Source organism: Lutra lutra, chromosome 15 (genome assembly GCF_902655055.1).
Source record: "Lutra lutra chromosome 15, mLutLut1.2, whole genome shotgun sequence".
Taxonomy (NCBI): domain Eukaryota; kingdom Metazoa; phylum Chordata; class Mammalia; order Carnivora; family Mustelidae; genus Lutra; species Lutra lutra.
The window spans coordinates 62,685,914-62,706,417 of NC_062292.1; the positions used below are offsets into that span (position 1 = coordinate 62,685,914).

Consider the following 20,504-nt stretch of genomic DNA (forward strand, 5'->3'; position numbering starts at 1 on the left):
GAATTGTTTTGAAGCACTTTTTATGGTTGGAAACCACTTGGAATAGGTTCCTTCAAGCCCTACCAATAAATGATACACTCAGACCACCACTCCAATAGTAATAAAAAATTTAATATACTTTAATACATCTATGATTAAGAAGTGTTCTTTTTTTTTTTTTTTAAGAAAACAACCATATTAAGGAATCAAATTCCTAATGGAAATGTAGATGTCACCTCACACATAAACTTAACATTATTTTAAAATTACATTTGGTGAGAGATTGCTTCTGGATTAAAATGACTGGCCCACATCAAGCAGTAGGGTACATGCCCTTCTGCAAATCCTATAGGCCGGGTGGTTTCATTTCTTTTTAAATACCATCATCTACATGCAAACACAACCACATCATACCTTTGGATTTGGATAAAGATCATTCTTGGAGAGGTTTTTACCATCAGCTCCTGTTAAGATTTTGTTGCGAATATGAATCACAATCTCAGCTACATTATATCTGGGGAAAGACAAAGTTTCCATCTTGGGAATCGCCTGCTGGTTGGAAGGAAGAAAAAGCAAGGGTCAGAAACATAGCTGTTCTCTTTATCTGGAAGCTGATAAACATAAGCAAAACTAACAAGCCAATGTCGAACCATTCATAGTCGTGTTAACTATCATCAAACACCCTCATAAGATAACACAAATCACATACATATGTATATCCTAAATTATAAGAGAGAGAGAGTGTGTGTGTGTGTGTCTGTCTGTCCTGAAATATCTTTTATTCTGAAATGGCTCAGTCATTCTCTAATTTCCTAATGCTATTCTCTTTCATATGGGAAAGAGGACTTTGCTTGAATATACATGAAAATTCCTGGGTTTTTTTCTTTGTTAAATTTGGGGGACTTAGGGTTTAACAAGATTGGTCCTGAGAATTAATCCTCAAGGCAAGATATATAGGCAATGGTATCAGCAGAAGTGTTATATATAAAGAGTATCAACATAAGGATAATAAAACTGTACTCTGATCTAACATCCTATTTGATGTATACATAGTGAGATGGGTAATAAGATTTAAGATGCATATGGGAAGAGAGAGGTGAAAAAATACAGTAAATACAGAATGCTGTAATTGGTGGGAATTTCAATCACCAGAGAGATAACTTAAAACAACAGCTACCATCACCACCACTTTCCCCTAATGTCCTCAGATGTGAGATACTCCCACCTGTGTCTCCACCAGTTGTTCTCACAATTTCGCGCCTCCCCTCCCAGGTGTGGGGACACCAGGGTATGTGTGGAGACATCTTTGGGGGTCAGGACTGGAATGGGGTGCTACTAGAATCTAGTGGTAAGGGTCCCAGCATGCTGCTGAACAACGTACAACGCACAGAAGTGCCCTCCCCACCTCCACCGCAGCAAAGAATTATTCAGTCCAAATGTCAATAATGCTGAGGTTAAGAAATCATGTCCTAGAGCCTTGCATTTAACTGTTATAACGCCTGCCACAGTGTATTGTGATGTTTCTAGAACTGTGACACTACACTTTGAGCCCTCAGAAGCTGACACCTTTTCATTTTCTTATTTCTAGCTGTGCCCGGCAGAACAGCAGTGGTGGCAAGAGCAGGAGGAGCACCGGCCACAGCAGCACTGCCTCTGCCTCTCAGTGAACAATATCGGGTTTATTACATACAGATGCCCTACTCAGTGAGGAAGTAGCATAATTCAAAAGACCCAGTGTGAATACATTCAATTTTGCAAACAAACTGAAATGAGCCCAAATTCTGGAAATCCATTTCTTTAGGTGCCTAATGTTTCATAGACTATTACAGCTAAAAGAAGTTTCGACAATTTCCCTAACCTCTGATAAATGCGGAAAGCCATTCTGAAAGATGACTGACAACTTTGCACTTCTCCGTGAACACGTGCAAACATCACAAAATTCACTAACTCCCAAGGCAACTTTTTTTCCATTTCAGTGTGGTTCTCATGATTAGGTAACTCTTCCTCACACTGCGTAGACATCTGTTTGCTGTAATCTTTACCCACTGGTCCTATTTCCCGTCAAGGCAGCTATAAACAATGCATTAACTTCTGTTTACATGACACCACTTTTAAAAATGTGAAGAAAGATATCACATCTCTGCTTAGCCATCTCTTCTCAAAGGTTAAGTATAATTTAAGTAGAGCCACTGCTTACATGATATTATTTTAGAAACTACCATTCTACTCACTTTCCTCTAAAACAATTTTGTCTATGTCTTCTTAAAATGTAACGCTCAAACTGAACGCAATACTTCAGATACAGGTTGCAGGCAGAGTATTAATATAAGTAGACATCGTCCACTGCTAATCCAGTCTATGACTGTAGCACGTACTCTCTGTCTCGGTCACTGTCTCCCTCTCTTTCATACACACACACAATTAAAGAAAACTCCCGGAACTCCTTCAGTGTGACCCATTGATATCAAGCCAGGACTTCCCCATGTTTTTCTTACATAATTATTTGAACCGTAAGCAAGGATCTGCCCTCCCATTACTGAATTTTATAATTTCACACTTTCATTCCATAGTCAGCATCTTTCTGACTCCAGATCCTGACACCTCACATATTAAATGTCCTTTTCAGCATAAACACACATTCCTCAACTTCATCTAAGTCATAGATTTAAAAAACACTGACAGAAATACTTGGCCAAAAGATTGTAGAAAAAGTCACTTTTCCAAAACAAGCTACATCCGGATCAAAGATTATCACGATAGAGGGGCAGTCAAGCAACAGACTCCTGGTTTCGGTGCTGGGGATGATCTCAGGTCACGAGATGGAGCCCTAGGCCAGGCTCTGCGTTCAGCATGAAGTCTGCTTGGGATTTCCCTCTCCCTCTGCTCTGCCCCTCCCACTCATGCGCGCTCTCTCTCTCTCTCTCTCTCTCTCTCTCAAATAAATAAATCTTTAAAAAAATTATCACAAGAGAGAAAGAGTAGATGTAAAATACCTTCATAATCATTACTGCACATTCTTCTCTAATGTGTCTTGCACACTCTATCAGATTAATCCTTATAAACACCAAATGCATCATGTAACATCTTTACAAAAAAACTTCAGTAACCCTACCCTCCACATCAAATTCAAATTTTTCTGTTGGTTGCCAAAACACTCCAATATTTAATAAATCAATGAATTTTCTGTTTCAAGTTAGTCTCCTCCCAGATGTTTCCCAAACTCCCAATGTTCCTTTTTGGAATCATCTCCCATATCCAATTTCTATCTTTCTGTGATAGTACAACTTCCGTTCCAATGCATTTTTGGGAGGTGGGGGGAAAGGCCTTCCAGCTGCACAGTATGAGGTCTCTAGTGGGATAAAGCATATAAACAACCTAATAATATACGTAGGGTGACCCTCAGACCGCCTAGCAAGTAGGTGGTATCAACTGCTCGTTATCCCTCTGGTTTCTTTATACTCGCAACACCCAGAAGCTGAACAGAGTGGATGCTGACAGAAACCTGTTCACTCGTACACTCTTCGTTTTGCTAAAACAAGCTCATGAAATAAAAATTCCGGGAGGCAAAGACTAAACAAAAACGACCTCAATAAACTAAGTAAAAAGTTTCCTGAACTCGTTCAGGAAAAATGAAGGTGCTATGCACGCAGAGTGCCATACACACACCGTCCTTTTCCTTTGAATCTTAGACTAAGTATGACACCTTCGCTCCGGCCAAGCGATGTGTGCGCAACGGAGATGTGTGCAAAGCTGACGAGCGTCTCAATCCTACCGCCTTCTAAATAAATGGGCTCAAAAAATATATATATGAATACAAGCTTCGACTGGCCAGCTTCAGCTCGAGTCTCTCCTCACACGGTCTAGGGGGCAACAAACACTCATCGTTTCGCAGGAACTAAGCTCAGGTTGTTTCTGGGACCAACACCAAACTGGAAGAACCCCATCTCCCGGGGCTGGCTCCTCCAGACGCCCCCCGCCCCAGCGCTGCGCGCAACCGAGACACTGCCAGGCCCGGGTGTGGGCCCCTGCCCGCGCCTCCGGAGGGACGGCGCACTCAGGCTCCCGTCCTCCCGCGTCTGTTCGCGTTCCCTCACCGCGCCAGCCGGCCGCCCGCAGGAGGGCGAAGAGCTCAGGCGCTGCTGCAGGCCCAGTCAGAAGTCAACAGACCTCAACCACCGACGGTTGTCTCTTTTCAAACTTGCCGCCTCCTTCTGGAAGTCCCGCCCCCCTCCGCCCAGCCCACTTCCTCCTCGGCCGCCGCGCCGGGTGCCGGTAAGGCTCAATAGACTCGAGACGGGTGGGGCTTGTGCCGCGAGAGAGGGCGCCGGGCTGGGGCCGGAACCGTTTTTCGTGGCGTCGGCGTCTAGTCGGACCTGGATTCCACAGGAAGTGGGAGCGCCGCGGTTTGCAGGAAGGGCTGGGAATTCAGAGGGTATGGTCGCTGCACGGTTCTACCGCACCACGGAGCCCGTCTGGGGCCCGAGGTCGGGAGCAAAAGCAGAGGGACAGTTTGTAGAGACTTGAGCTAAGCTCAGGGCGGGAAGGGAAAGCGGATGTGGGGCTCTCCATGGGGCAGGGGAAGCCCTAGAGTCCGGGACTGATGATCCTGATGCCGATATTCTGACCTCGAGTGTGAGCGCTCGGCTTCTGTGTTTGGCTTCACTAAAAGGGGAAGGAGGAAGGGGGCGAGTAGATGCCGTCCTCAGACGAGGGATCTCAACCAGGGAGGCCGCGCAGCCGGCCGAGGACGCGCACGGTGGCTCACCAGCAGCACAACCACTATCCAGACCCCAATCCCCTTCTTTCGGCTTGGAGAGGCGAAAGGAAGCCGAGGTTCTTCCGGCAGACGGGGGCTTGGAAGTGGTTTGTTCCCGGCTTGTAGTAAGCGGCACTGTTGAGAGTAGAAGCCAGGCCTCCTGATTTTTAGCTTCTCCCTCCCTCCGGGCGTCTCTCCACAGCAGCCTGCCCGGCAGGTGCTTCCCGAAACCGACTGTTGCCCAAACGTACACGTCCCCGAGTGAAAGGTGCTTCATACATGACCCCAAGTCCGCATTCTGCCGCGCAAGGCAGGAGCAAACGAGTGTCGGTGGAGCGGTCGTGAGGTTTTCCTTGGGTTTGGGGCAGTAGAGGCCAGAATGGGGCTCGCGTCCGACTGCAGGAGCTGGTGAAGGCCCTATGTTGGATGGGGCGTCTGGACTGGATAAAGTGAAAAGTCATGCTAGAAAAATTGTGTGGGAAGTAGACAAATTCTGGTGCTTTTTTGTGAGTATTGATAGAGAAGTGTATGCCCATTTCTAACAAAAATACGTTTCATATTAAGTGGTTTAGGGCTTCTTTTTCCTTAAGTCCATGTACTTAGGTAAATCTCAAAGTGAGAATGTAGTAAAACTCAAAAGGAGGTTAGGACAATCGAATTTTAAAGATCTCAGAGAGTCAGTGAGGAAAGGAGAGAGAGAGATGGAAGAAAAAAAAGACCTTTTTGGGTACTTGCCGAATCAAATGTGTTACTTGTGCTCACTTATCCTCCACTGGAGCACATCTCCTTAGAGGCAGGGAAAGGGGAGACACCTAAGGGTGGAGGCCACAGCTCTGGAATCAGTAGCTGGGTTTAAATTTCTGGTCACACTACTTACTGCCTCTGTGGACTCAGGCAAGTGGTTTCACCTAACTAAGCTGCTTTCCACCTCTGCAAAATGGAGATAATGCTTCTATTTGATCTGTAGGTTGTCATGAAGATTAAATGAATTTGTTCATGTTAAGTGCCCAGCAGAATTGTGAGCACTCCATAAGAATTAGCTGTTATTTTGATTATTATTTGTATTTGGGCCCTATGCACATGGTAAGCACTCAACAAATATCTGAACTGTTGAGAAACCAGACAAGAGTGACCTGTATGTGGCCCAAGAATAGAATGGACCCAATGGGAAGAAAAATAAGACAACTTTACAATATAATGGTTTGTTTGGGGGATAATTTTACCATAGGTGTGGCAATTTGATAGTTATATTAGAATTAAAAGTATGAAAGGGCTAATGGGTATTTGTTGAAATTATCTAAGGATAAATATGACTTTTTTAAAAATACAGTTGCCTGTCACTGAGTAGTGTGAGGTGGAGGGTGGAATGGCGGAAACCTCAACTTAGACTTTCTAGAGTTTTAATCATCCTCCATAAAGACACTACCTACAGCAGAATATTGAACCTAGTATTCTTTATGACTGTGGCGTCTTGGTTTTCTGCACCTGGACACCCTCACATGATCTGTATCTGCTCTTCTATTTCGTTTTCCCTGTCAGTGCTCAGGCCATTGCCTCCCTTCCCAGCCTAGACTGAAGGGTTTATCAGCATCCAAACTCCCTGTGTCTAAGGCCTCTGACCCAGGTGCCTGTCAAAACTGTGGCCCTGAATGCATCCCAGAAGTCCCGAGCTCGGCTCCCTGAAGGAAACAGTACACGGGGGTATATAACACATTTGTGGTCTCCAGCTTCGGCTCACCTCCTGCTTCTTGACAGTCCATTAGTTTCCTCAGAGCTTTCAGTGCCTTCTTACAAACTACCCCTTCCCAGCCTCAACTCCCGTCTTTATGAGAAGGTGGTCAGTGTGGTCCGAGAGGTGCTTTTAAGCATGTAACACATTCACAAGCATCTACAGTTTTTTACCTGTTTCTGATCTCATTTTAATTCCATGTTCCCTTTCTAGATTGCACTTTCCAGGCTGGATGACAGACCTGTAAGGACTGAGTGGACCTTTGAGTGACATGATGGGGATGCTCAGCGAGACAACGACAGCCTGCAGCTGGGACTTTACCTTTAGTGCAGGTGGTGCTAAGTGGTAGCTTCTACTTTAGGTTAAAATAAACAGATCTCTTCTTAAAGTGAGGGGTTCCAAATTGTTGTTTCTGCTTTGTTTTTAGCAGATCAGTAAGGCCGAAAACTTGGTTCACTTAATCTAGGGTGGTAGAAATAGGCAAAAATACGAAGATAGATTCTACTCCCTACTTGCCATCAGGCACCTATGCATTGGAACAGAGGTTCCCCAGGGGCCACATACATTTCCAGTAGTAACCTTGTTTCAGGTTAACTGAGAAAATTCAAGCCATTATGCAACACACACCTTAAGGTCCTGCGTCCCGTGTCCGTCCCTGCCTTGCGTATCTTCCTCTTACTCATTTGCCTGGGCTGCCGATCAGTGTTTCTCTTTCTAGACCTCTCAGCTGTATTACTACCACTGATCAGTCCCTCCTTGAAACCTAACTCCCTTTGCTTTGCTCCTTTTTCTTCTTGTTACTTCATACTTAGCTGGCTCTTTCTCTACTCTCTTTAAATAGTGTAAGTTCCAACATCATCGTCATCGTCATCATCATCATCATCGTTACTATTATTTTGTCTGTGTTTTCTCCTTGGGCGTATCATCCACTCACTGTTTTAATCTGTTTGTTCACGAAGCCTAAAACTACTGTTGTTCCAGACTTCTCCCTTGAGATTCAGCTTTCACTTCTATTGGTTCACAAGTTCCTTGGGGCCTTCCTAGGTGTATTCTGAAACCAGGCCCATAGTTGGATGGCAGGGAGAGGCAAAAGAAAGAGGTAGGCCATGCTGGATTGGTAGGTAGTGGGTTGGATAAGCAAAGGAACTTGCAGAGAAGACTTGTGTTGGGTGGCTGCAAGAGGAGAAGATCTCTTGACTTGCCTGCCAAATCTTGAAAGTTTATATCCTTTCAGTCACGTATACAATCCAGATGGGTCTCAACAGCACATCACTATCTCAAGGCTGTGTCCTTGGAGCAGCCTCTGGGTGCAGAGAAGGCAAGCTGGACACATACCAAGAACGGGGGGTGGAATGAGGAGCCTCCAGTTGCCAGTGTCCAGCTCACAGGTCAACCAGTGGTCATGTCCTCTTGGTGACCAATAATTTCCTTGCCTTCTCGATAGATCCACTTGGGAGAGTGCATGAACCACTCCAATTTTAGTTTATCCCTTTCATTTCCATTACCTTAGTGCTGTTTCTACCTTTACCACCCCTGCCCACACCCCCAAATTCATCTTGTAAGTAGGAGCCATAATGATCAGTCCCAAATGTAAATCTAGACGTTTCACTTGTCTGCTTATATTTCTTCCATCCATCTTATCACCTCCAAGGTAAAGTCTTAACTTCATAGCCTGGCATGCTAAGAACTTCATGATCTTGTCACTGTTTATGTTTCCAACCTGACCTCCCATCACACCCATTTCCGGGTCATGAGGCAGTTTTATACTTTGAGACCTTATTTTTGTTGACTGTCTGGGCTATCCTGATTTTCTTTGCCTGACTTTTAGTTATCCTTACTTATTTTTTTGGAGGCCTTTCAAGAAGTTTTTACCTAATCTACAGTCTGAATTAGTTGACTTTACTCCTGGCTTTTACTGGCAATCATCTTTTCATTCAAAAAACTTTATTAAGCCCCTAATTTTGTGCCAGATGCTGAGCTACATTCTAGAAACATAATAGTGAATAGATTGATAGAAACCAATCCAATAATTGACCTGACATTCTCATAGGGAAGGGAGGCAGGTAATAAAAATATGTTTTAAAAGAATGCAGTTCAGCCTGATTGGCTCCATGCTTGAGAATATCTGGGAATTGGCCAGGTTTAACAGATGCGGGGGTGGGGAAGAGAAGGGAGGAGAGACAGGTGCTGCAGATAGAGGTTATAAGTCATTTGAAGGCCCGTTCAGGAGAGGAGAGCACAGTCTAGGAACACAGATTCCAAACAAAGGGCTCAGGAGGTAAACAGGGACCAGATCATGAATATTCTAGTCATGTTAAGGAGTTCTTACTGAAGACATTAGAAAGCTTAAAGGATTTTGACATGACTAGGTTTATATTTTAGGTGATGATTCTGGCTAGTGTGAGAAAAATGGAATTCAAGAGTGGCAAGGAAACAAGTTCAAGAGGGAGAGAAACCAGTTGGTACATCATTATAGTAATCCAGAGAAAAGAAGACAGCAGTCTGTACAGGGGTATTGCCGGTGTGAAGGAAACAGATCCCAAAGGAATTTAAGAAGTAGAAGTGGTGGGGACACCTGGGTGGCTCAGTGGTTAAGCATCTGCTTTCTGCTCAGGTCATGATCCCAGGGACCTGGGGTTGAGTCCAGCTATCATATATTCATAGCCTAGTACAGGTCCTTAAATGTAGATGCTTGATAAATGTCGTTCCGTGAGAGTTTTCTGACTCAAGCACCCAGACAAATGGGGTGTCATTCTGATTTATAGAGGGAAACTCATTTGGTGGTGAGCAGTGGTTGAGTTTTAGGCATGTCAAACTCAAGACGCGCCTGTGGGAGATACACATGAAAATGTCCAGATCCATGGCATTTGGAAGAGATCAGTGGATTCTTTGTATACATAGAAATAAACAAACAAACAAATAAATAAATAAAAGTTTCTATTATACTGAAATAATCTGTTTCATGTCTGTCTCAATGACTATCCAGGGCTGTTCTTAATGACTTGATTCCCAAGCACCTAACACCACGTCTGGCACAAACGGAGCACCCAGTTAATGTTTGTTGTTGAAAGGAGCTACTTTTTAAAAATGGTTCATCTAAAAAAAAAAAAAATGGTTCATCTAACAGGAGAAATCAGTAATAGTAGCGTCTAAGGAGGGAAAAGGGGAGGCTGGGTCAAAGTAAAAGGAGATTCTGATTGTATATACTTATGTTCCCCCCTCTATGTGCTTATATTTCTTAAGAAAAATAAAAGGATGGCCAAAAAAGTGTTCTACTCAACTTTTCTGAACATTAGACTGAAAACCACACTCTGACTATGGTCTGGTCCGTGTAAGATAGGATGGTAATGCTGTCTGAAATCATGACAGCATTTTTGACCACATCACACGGACTGATTCACAGATTTGTTGTTGCATCATTGATGCCATTATTTAAATCATTTAATATTAATAAGATTTATTCATTCCTTAAAAATGATGAGTAATCATGAGTAGCCCACTGAAGTAAAATTATGAAGGGCATCAGACAAAATATTTGAAGCTACATATCCAGAGATGTAGATAACACCTAGTGCAAAGGAGTGTTGTAGTTTTATGCCTGCCTAACATTTCATAAGAGAGAAAACAATATGTTATCTAACATCTATTTCTCAGCGACATTACAGTTTATATCTGAAATGCAAAACCCTTTGCACAAGTGTTGGAATATCCTTTGCACATTTTAACCATAATTAAAATGAATAACTAAAAATATACAATGCTTTTATAGATTTTTGAATTACTATTTTGTGTATAATTTGATATAGAAGTTTGGGGGTATAGAGCTATTGAAAATGTGTGAATATTTAAAGAAAATAGCAAATTCGAGCAACATTTCTGTATGCATGGCATGTTCACTGGGTGGCGTGGTTGTATTAACGTTAACCTTATGCCCCTTGAAAGTCAACGGAAGTAGAATGATAAACATCAAACACAGTGTTCTAGGGGGAAAAATTAGATTCTAAATTTATTGACTTTAAAATACATGTGCAGAGTTCAGGCTTAAGAAAAACAGCATTGAAGTCAAAGTAGCTGTCTGCTTTGATTATCTTTTAATCATTCCAGACCCATTGATGTACTTCATCCCTCAGTTGTGTTCATCTTTGTTAGTGGATTTGGGAACTGAACTCTACATTTGCAATGGTTTAAACATAATTTTTGTTGTGGATTCAAATGGAATTTTTAGTTTGAAACCATAAAATACATGTCCTCTGCTCATTTTTGATGAGCTCTAAACCAGATCCAAGGGAGAAAACACATGGTGTGTTATACTCGAACCCCTCTAGGATCCTCCTCACCACCTTTCACACCAACGTCTTGTTTTAACACAGTTAATATAGAGCACCTTAGGGATTAATAGCCCAAACTAATTGGACATTGATAAAAATATTTGTTCAATATGACTTTTTTTTCCAAATATAATTTTCATGCCCTGGGTATTTCCAGTGTTGTCATTAAAATATCTTGTAGTGTTTCCAGTTATTTCAAGGGAGCTCGTGAGAGTCGCAAGAAAGAATATTAATGTTAATCAATTTAAGAAACAAAACAGATGAGGAGGGGAGGAGAGGCAAACCAGAAAAGAGACTCTCAGTGATAGGAGAACATAATGAGGGAGGGATGTGGGTAGGGGATAGGCTAGATGGGTGATGGATATTGAGAAGGGCACCTGTTGTGATGAGCCCTGGGTGTTGTATGCAAGGGATGAATCACTGAATTCTACCCCTGAAACTAATATCACACTATGTGTTAAATAACTGGAATTTAAATAAAACATTGAAAAAAATTAACAATAATGTTAAAATTAATCATTCATAACAAATTTTGGAAGAGAAAGTTTCAATGAAACCAGTAATGACAGAGTAGCACAAATCAGAAAACTCTGGGGATAAACAGCTTTTGTCACAGTTCTACCGTCATGTTGTCATTCCTATGAGTCCCTTAATGCTAGTGACTTCTGTGATCTAGAGTAAGTCTAATATAGACTCTGTTTAGTGAAGCCTGAGAGGGAAATCACTTCTGAGTTCCCAACATCTTTTCATAGACCCTAATTCTGCTTTCTCTCAAGAAAGATACTCTGCGTGTTTTATCAAAAAATTTTGGTGTAAGTACGAAGTAATAGTATCTAATTTCATCCTTGGTATTTAGAAAAATTTCACCTGTCAATTTTCATCCACTACTTATTAAGCTGACTCAACCTGGTAAACAAAAGTTTGGCCATATAGATTCAAAATTCATACTGAATATTGCTGCTAGGATAGCCCATTATGATATATCTCATTTATAATATCTTTTGTTTGTGGTGTTTTAACAGTAAGAAATGGCGTTTACAAAAAATGTCCCAGGTACCAGTTCCTCTGCATGCATTACCTCATTAATGCTAACAGCTGCATGAAGTAGTTTCTAGCCCATTTTCAGATGAAAAACCAAAAGTGAAAATCACCAAAGAAACTAACAATTTACTCATAGCCATATAGCTAGGAAATCAGAGAGCCCAACGTTGAGCCCAAGTACTCTCATGGTAGAAGACCTGCCCTGCGCTGCTCCACTGCGCCACCTAATGAACCCTGTAGCGTAGCGGTAGGGTCAGGGCTGATTCCTGTAGCCTGTACAGCAGACCCCTTCTCTTTCCGCTCTGCAGCTTGGAAGGCAGCTATGCTAACCACTATACCACCAATGCTCCGGCTCGTTCTGCAGCTTGTATCCCTAGGTCCTTGTAGCAAGGCCTGTATCCCTAGATACCTTCTATCCTCTCCCACTTTCCTGCAATACACACACACAAAACCAACAAGAGGGGCTATGAGGCATTGAGTGGCTCCTTTCGGGTTTAGTTGATGGATCCTTTCACCCAACTTGTTGGCTTCTTTGTGTTGTTCCAGGGATCATGACCCTCTGAAGGCTCTGGGGTGGGTTGGGAGCCTCACAAGAAGATTCTAGGTCTTCAGAGATGTCCTAGGTAGATATTCTCTCATACCTAATCCTCTTTTTCCACAATTTGGCAGCCTCCACGTCTCCCTATTTCTCTAGGAATACCATCACTCCAAAGAGGGCGAAGTCCTAGGCTCTCCTGGGTTCTTCCTTTGTCTTAAAAGGAAGCCTCACAGAATTGCCATTTGTTGATTGCCACTTGCTTCTGGTTCTGCTCATTGACATGCTCTTCTCTCGGGGTTTTTCTCTGGGGATTAATATTAACTAAAATAAAACACTTTTAATAAATTATCCTACTCCAAGAATTGATTTCCTTAAGAAAACCACTATTTGCTTTCCATGAGAAATTCCTAATCATAATGTTTACACAGTTTTGACCTTATTTCTTGGGAACAAACCAACTGTCTTCTGCTAAGGGATTTTTCACCTTGACTGACAAGGAATTATTTATCTTGAAATCACTTTATTTCTCCCCTAACCACAGCAAGTGTGTAGTCATGTGGGAGAATGTGGACATTCTATTTAACCTCTTATGTTTTCATTTTAAGTATGGAGACAGAAAGCAGAGTGGCAAACCACCTGGCTAGAACTAAACTTCTAACCCCAGGATAAAGCAGACTCGACAAGCATTACAAAGATTTTGTATAGACTATAAATATACTGTGTGTCAGTGGGAATTCATTGAAAACTTGTATGTGTCTGACACTATATTTTCAGGACCAAAAATTAGGACATATTACCAGTGCAAAATAATGTTTTAACTTTCTATTCTTTTCTAGGCCAGTGAAAAGGAAAGACTCTGCTTCTTCTCTCAACATTCTATCACAATTCCAGTCACCAAATGTGTGGGGTTTTCCCCCACACTGACCAATTCTCCAATGCCCACTGGGTGACCTACAGTTCAATTCAGTTCTGACACTAGCTACCAGGGATTAGCATCAAATCCCACAAGAACCCAGCCCACAAGGCTGCCCCACTTCAGATACCAATCACAGGTCCAAGGTTTGACACCTGTGCTTCTGACAATAGCTATAAATTGGGGTTTCCATGACCCCTTCAACATGTTCGATAATTTGCTAAAATGGCTCAAAGAACTAAGGGGAACACATTTACCCGTTTACTGCGTAATAAAGGATATGATAAGAGACACACAAAATGAGGTCTAGGGTGGTCCCGAGTGCAGGAGCTTCTGGCCCCATGAGGTTGGGGTGCCACCTCCTGATAAGTGAATACCTTCACCAAGCAGAAGCTCTCTGAATCCCATCGTATTGGAATATTTATGGAGGCTTCATCACATAGGCATGATTGATCATTAACTCGATCTCCATCTCCTCTCCCTGCCCTAAGAATGGGGGAAAGGCTGAAAAGTTCTAAGCTTCTAATCATGACTTGGTCTTTCTGATGACCAGCCCCATTCTTAAGCCATCCAGAGCCCACCCAGAGTCACCTCCTAGAATAAAAGATACTCCTGTCACCCAAGAAATTCCAAGGAATTTAGGAGCCCCGTGTCAGGAACTAGGGTCAAAAACAAGAACAAAAGATGCTCCTAGTGTTTGTATTGCTTAGGATGTTACAAGGTTTTAAAAGCTCTGTGCCAGGAACCAGGGGGTGGAGAGGGTATGGAGAGGAGGAGAGAAACCATATATTTTGCCTATTATTTCAGTTTCCTTCTTAGTGAAATGGAGGCCTTTTCTAGATAGGTTTAAAAAAAAAAAGACAAAGATTCTCATTTTTATTTCACAAATAATACTGCGAAGATTTTATTTATTAAGTTCCCAACTATTTACCACATTGCCAATGTAGAATTCTACATTTGAGTTGGGGGAAACAATTTCATATCAGGGAAAATAAAGGTTTTTTTCCTAGATGATGACATCTCTCATAAAGCGGATGAGGGAGAGAGGTAGCAGGGGCTGGAGAGGTAAGGGTGGGAAGACCACTCATTGGGCAGCCCGGCCACAGAATCCCAGTAGCCCTGCCCTCTGCTTTAGCCTCGCCTCCTATGGCATTTGTTGCTCCCAAATGGGAGGTGAGTGCTCTTGGTATCTGAGTTTAGAAATTAAGGGATTAAGAAAAACGTGTTATGTGTTAGAGCTGCCATAGCTAGTACCATAAACAGGGTGGCTTCAACACCAGAAACTCATTGTCTCACAGTATGGAGACCAGAAGTCCAAGATCAAGGTGTCAACAGTGTTGGTTCCTTCTCAGGTTATGAAGAAGGGTCCTTTCTGTGCCTCTCCCCAGAGGCTGGCAGTTTGCTGCCATGTCTGGTTTTTCTTGGCTTGTAGATGTACCACCCCAATCTCTGCCTTTATCTTCGCATGACATTCTTTGTGTATGTGCGTCTGTGTCCCAATTTCCCATTCTTTCACGGACACCAGTAATATAGGAGTAAGGGCCACTCTAATGATCTCATTTAACTTGGTTGTGCCCCAAAAGACCCTGTTTCCAAATAAGGTCACATTCTGAGACTTTGTGGATGTGGACTTCAATACACCTCTTTTGGAGAACACAATTTAACCCATAGAAGATGGATCACAACATCATGAACGAAAAGTCTTCCTGTTCAAGGTCTATAAATAGCCTGAGGGCTCAAGCCAGGACAAATGTGCCAGCTTCCCTCGGAGCACAGTACAGTTCCTGGATTCATACTTTTGAAAACCGAGCACTAATTACTTATTATTTTTATATTACTAATGCTCTTTGAGTGCAACATGCTGAATCCATATGATCCACTTTATTTTTCTTAGAAACTGCGCTCTTAAAAAGCAGTCTGGATAACTTCAGAATGAACAAACAGAAAGTTAATTGAACTGGTGACTCTTTGGAACTCTTTCATGGAGGAAAAAAAAATGGGGTTTTATGCAACCGAGCCTGGAGGATTGCTTTAAATTTCCCCAGGACTGACAGTGTCTGTGAATTCTAAACTAGGCACTTGGTGAATACACAGAGATAAAGACGAGAGCAGCATAACAAAGTATGGGTTTAGAAACAACTTCAGAAGGGTTCCCAAGCCCCAGGCTGCTGATAACATGCGGCTTTGCTAACCGTGGAAGAGCTTGTTTTCAGGGAGCCCTGTGACAGAGTCCACCTTAGCTCTGCAAGCAGTTCTAGACCAGCACCAGGGGGCGCCACTTCCAGTGACGCCGGTCCAGAGCATCTCTCAGAGCTGACCAGCTGAGGACCAGTGACCCTACTTAAGGAAAGCTGCCTGAGAGGATGGTCAAGGGGCGTATGCTGCAAGAGAATCCCAGGTAAAAATGGAGGTGCCTACCAACAGGAGACTCTGTCTTCTTCTCCCTCGCTGATCTGTAGAACCTACAGCCCACCATAGAGCTCCCACTGGAGAACAGTAGAACACTGTGGGGAGAGAACCCTTAGGACAACCTGACAAGGAATCCAGAGTAAGAACATGTTTGTAACATGGCAGAAAATGCCTATTTCTTTTGTAGACATTATGAATACGGAAGGTATGCTGGTGTAGCCTGTACCTGCAGGGCTCAACGGCACCAAAATAAATACCTGGGAAGAGAACCCATGATATGAAATCTGAGGCTCCAAATGAAAGGATAGAGTGTTTGGGTCAGGGGCAGGATCTTTAGAGCAGCTTGAGCAGCCATAGGACCAAGGCAGGGAGCCCTCAACCTCCCAAAAATATTACATCAGAGGTGGAGTTAGTCTAGCCTGAGAACAATTGAACACCTCTCCAAGAAACTAAGTGTTCCTTCCTTACAGAGACCACCACATCCACAGAAGCCACCAGCAAAGGAGAGCCACTCCAAACCAGGGGGATTCCAGAAATGCCTTCCATGTTGGTCCAAAATAGAGCTGGTTTTGTAGGATGAACTCTGAGTCTCTTGTCCCTCCTTCCTGCCTTCAGTTTCAAAGAAAATGGGCCTAGAAAGAAAAGAGGGGACTAGGGGTAGAGCTTCAGCTTCTCCCCTCCTGTTTTGAATTGGTAAATCTATGTTTTAATGATTGAAAGTGGCCCGAAAGTTGTGGAATCTTCCCAAGATGCAATTAAAGAAACAAAAGAGAGAGATTCAAAATAGCATAGTTGGAGGCAATAATTAAAAGAAAGAAAACAGTTTAGGATTTATAGTGCTTGGCATTGTAAACACTCCTGAGCCAGTAATGATCCTATTCTTAGAAGGAATCTCCAGGCCTGACTGCTAGACATAACTGAAGACGGCTTGTTAAAACATGAGACCAAAATAAGTCGTCTTTTGTAGCTGTTTTCAGTGTTTGAGCTTCTAATCATTAAAGAGTCATTATACTGGCTGTTCTAGATGTAGGTATCCCATTTCCACAAATTTATCAAAATATTTATCTAACAAATGTATATTTATTTCCTAGTATTAGATGGATATTATATTAGATGTGGGCAGTATAAGTGTATAGAAGATATGGTCCATGTCCTTGAAGAGGTAATTGTGTGTGTGTGTGTGTGTGTGTGTGTGTGTGTGTGTGCATGCATGTGTGCCTCTGGGCACGTGCGTGTTTATGAACAGCTAATTATACCTCAACTAGAGAAGGATACCAGAGGGCTGATAGGTGGTGACAGGGGCACCTGGGTAGCTCAGTCATTAATCTGCCTTCAGCTCAGTTCTTGATTCCAGGGTCCAGGAATCAAGCCCCGCATCAGGCTCCCTGCTTGGCGGGAAGCCTGCTTCTCCCTCTGCCGCTCCTCCTGCTTGTGTTCCCTTTGTCTCTCTCTGTCAAATAAATACATAAAATCAGAAATAAAGAGAGGAAGGAAGGAAGGAAGGAAGGAAGGAAAGAATGTGATGACAGCTCCCAGGAGGAAGCAGCTAATCTCCAGGGGAATCAATAGTCTTCACTGGAAGCAGGACATTTGAGCTGGTTCTGGGAGGAGGAGCCCATTAAGGCCGCTAAATCCATATTCAGATGAGTTTGTCAGGTTCTTTTTCCACCAGGCTGTTAAAAGAAAGCGGGAGGGAGGGAGGAGGCCCACCAAGGACAGAAGCCGGGTGGGCTGGGCTGAGTCTCCAAAGGGCAAGGAGAGAGGGAGGAGGTGCTGCCAGAGTGGGAGAGGCAGCTGAAACTAGGGCCTGATCACTTTACTGAGGTTCGTCCCCATTCTCTTGATGTCTATCAGGGGTCTTCTCATAACTATTCCATTTAGCAGGCAGGTTTGACCAGTGACCAAACAGTCAGGATGGTCCCTGATTCTTAAGACTTTTATTTGAAACAACGTGCAAATGTGTAGAGATGTAAAGATCAGTAAAACAGGGGCTAAAACAGTTGTAAATGGAAGATCCCAAAGGAGCCACTGAGACGTACAGACATGAGGTTCAAGTTCTCTCCATCCTTAGCTCTCTCCGAAACTTCAGTGATCTATTCCAGTTTCCATGACGTGTACACTAGAACATCAGTTAGTTGCATGATTTGGAGCAAGTCTTGGAGAGATCCCATTTTTAAAAATAATCCTAAAATAAGAAGGTCGGGCTCAATTACCATCATGATCCTTTCCAAATATATCAGTTATGACTCTCTGAGCTTAGTAATAAGTACTAAGGGTACCACAGACTTAGGCCACTAGGATGAAATCCATTCATTTAAAAACAATGTGTTGAGCATCTATTAGTAAGGGTCCCCAGTAAAATGCAGGCTACCTACCTATATTTGAATTTCAGATAAAGAATGAAGACTCTTTAAATATAAGGATGTTCCATGAAGTATATTGTGCATATTCAAATATTATACTTAAAAAGTATACTTGATTTGAAATTCAAATTTAGCTAGATATCCTCTTTAAATATACAGTTCTTCTAAATCTAACATCCTTACAAGGAAAAGCTAAGCTCTATGGATTACGGTGAATCTGGTATAGATCCTACCCTGGCCCTAAAGGGTGAGATAAGACCCAAATGTAAGTAATCATATTACAATGTGAAAAGTGATAAGTGTATGCAAAACATTCAGAGAGAAGGTTATTAAAGTTCATGAGAGGGAGAAATTGCTTCCAGCTGTGAGAAGTAAGGGAAGGCTCTGAGGAGGGCTGGGCAAAATGGCAGGAGTGAGGCTGGTGAACATGGAAGGGGGAGGGGGAAGGGTCTCCCTGGGAGAGTGGGCGATTCCAGAAGAGTCTTGGAGGTGGGAGAGCTGAGAATAAAAGAGGACACTAGTCACTTGGTGGACCTGCGTCCTGCATGCCTGGAGGGAAATCATAGCAGAAGGGATTGGAAATGTAGGGTTGGGCCATATCACAGGAGCTTGGCTGGCCAAAGGTAGGATGATGGAGGCTGGAAATCTGAAAAGGCTAAGGGGTTGTACTTGGGATTTGAGGTTTTTGATCCAGGGTGACACCAGCCACTAGGAGGAGAGAAGGTGAAGGATCATCCCCAGCTAATCACTTCCAAGAAAACATGGCTCCTTCCTATCCTCTCTGTTCATGAAAGAAAATACTGATCTTAATAAACATAGTAAGTGGAGAAGAAATGTGGTAAAGTGGGAGAAAACACAAGCTTGTCTGAAAACACTGTGAGTTCAAATCCACATTCCCCCTCTGTATGATCTTATTTCCTGTCTCTGAAGCCTGGTTTCCTTATCTATCAATGGGGCTAACAATGCCATCCTTTGCTTGCATGTCATGAGTGAGTACCAGTATCTACCTGAAACTCGGGAGGAGCTCATTAAATACTGATGACCACGTGAGCTATTATTTCACTCACTACTTATTCTCCTCTACCCTCAAGTATCTTCCTTTATTGTAACAGGCGAAGAGTAGAAAACTCCCTTTCAAAACATTCATTTTTTTCTCTTTATAAAAAAATACTTTTTTAAAAAATAAAAAACAACATACCCACTTGAACTGGAAAAAAAAAAAAAAGGAAAAGAAAAACCAAGAAGTCAATATTTGGAATATTGGGGCCGAGTATTTGCTCTACATGTGTTCCCTCAATACCGAAGGAAAGTCAGATTTCTGTCCTAACAAAAGTATCATATAGTTTGAATAAGTATCCTGGGAAGAGCTTGAGTAGTTATTTTGGGTAGTTATTTGGGCAATTATTTTTTTTTAAAGATTATTTATTTATTTATTTGACAGAGAGAGATCGCAAGTAGACGGAGAGGTAGGCAGAGAGAGAGAGAGAGGGAAGCAGGCTTCTTGCTGAGCAGAGACCCCGATGTGGGACTCGATCCCAGAACCCTGAGATCATGACCTGAGCCGAAGGCAGCGGCTTAACCCACTGAGCCACCCAGGCGCCCTATTTCGGCAATTATTAACTGAAAGCAGGCATTTCTACTTAAGTATCTGTGGCCTGGCCAGACCGTGCAAAAGTTCTATGTCAGCTCATGAATCAGGGAGTCTCAGGGTGCTCCATGCTCAGTGGGGGAACAAAGCCTAGTGTTCATGACCTGTGAGAGCCAGAGAGAAGGGGAACTTGACCAGGAATAGAATAGTTTACTCCTTGTAAGGACTTATTCTAGATAATTCTTCTTGTTTCTAGTTTTGTCTCCTAGAAGTCTATTTCAGTTGTTTACGTAAAAGAGGTCACAAAGATGGATGATAAATTTGTTCTTTGAGAAAAGCACCTAGAGGAACAGTGACCCAAAGTATCCTGTCAAAGTCTGACATAGCCACCGTAGCTGAGATTGCATTTAGAGATTATACCTCCCCATTTGGGTACTTCTCTTTTAAAAATGAATTATCGCCAGTAGCTACCTTTATTCATATCTTTTCTCCTCAACCTCATACCTGCCCCATTGCTGACCATCTAAAATAGATTTGCGGGGAAGAAAACCTACCCATCCCTTTGTCTTTCCCGCCAAGCCTGCAGTTGGCTTCGAGCTCATTCCTGCAAAGAGCACAGCATGAGCTGTGTCTCAGGTTTATTCTCATACTTGGTATTTGGGGTCAGTAAACTCAGTTAGTGCACAGCTGTGACACAGGAGGATTCCTACAGGCTTTAAGCACATGTACGTGATTTTATCAGTCCCAGAAGACTGGCCCTTGAGCTATTTGCTTGGGTAACATTCTTGGCAGAGCTTCTTTCTTTGTTTTTAATAACGTTCTTGGTTCGTGTTTGGGAGACTCTCAAATTTATTTCCAAC

At 42.8% G+C, this 20,504-nt stretch overlaps 1 protein-coding gene and 1 long non-coding RNA gene across 3 annotated transcripts in view; one reads left to right on the forward strand and one right to left on the reverse strand.

Annotated features, from left to right (window-relative positions):
* The window catches only part of NUF2 (NUF2 component of NDC80 kinetochore complex), a 29,572-nt gene extending 25,353 nt beyond the window's left edge, over positions 1-4,219 (reverse strand). Inside the window, exons 1-2 of one of the 2 annotated variants that reach the window (XM_047705210.1) lie at positions 4,074-4,219; positions 394-528 (exon numbers count right to left, since the gene is read on the reverse strand). In XM_047705210.1, the coding sequence (XP_047561166.1) occupies positions 394-516 (123 nt within the window). In that variant the 5' untranslated portion in view covers positions 517-528; positions 4,074-4,219. Of the gene's footprint in view, positions 1-393; positions 532-4,073 lie in introns of both variants that reach the window. The other variant, XM_047705211.1, reaches the window with a different exon arrangement.
* A 60-nt stretch (positions 4,220-4,279) lies between these two features.
* LOC125086112 (uncharacterized) lies at positions 4,280-9,415 on the forward strand. The gene is made up of 2 exons (XR_007123102.1): positions 4,280-5,241; positions 6,678-9,415. It is a non-coding gene; the product is annotated as an uncharacterized LOC125086112 (long non-coding RNA).
* Positions 9,416-20,504: the final 11,089 nt, after the last annotated feature.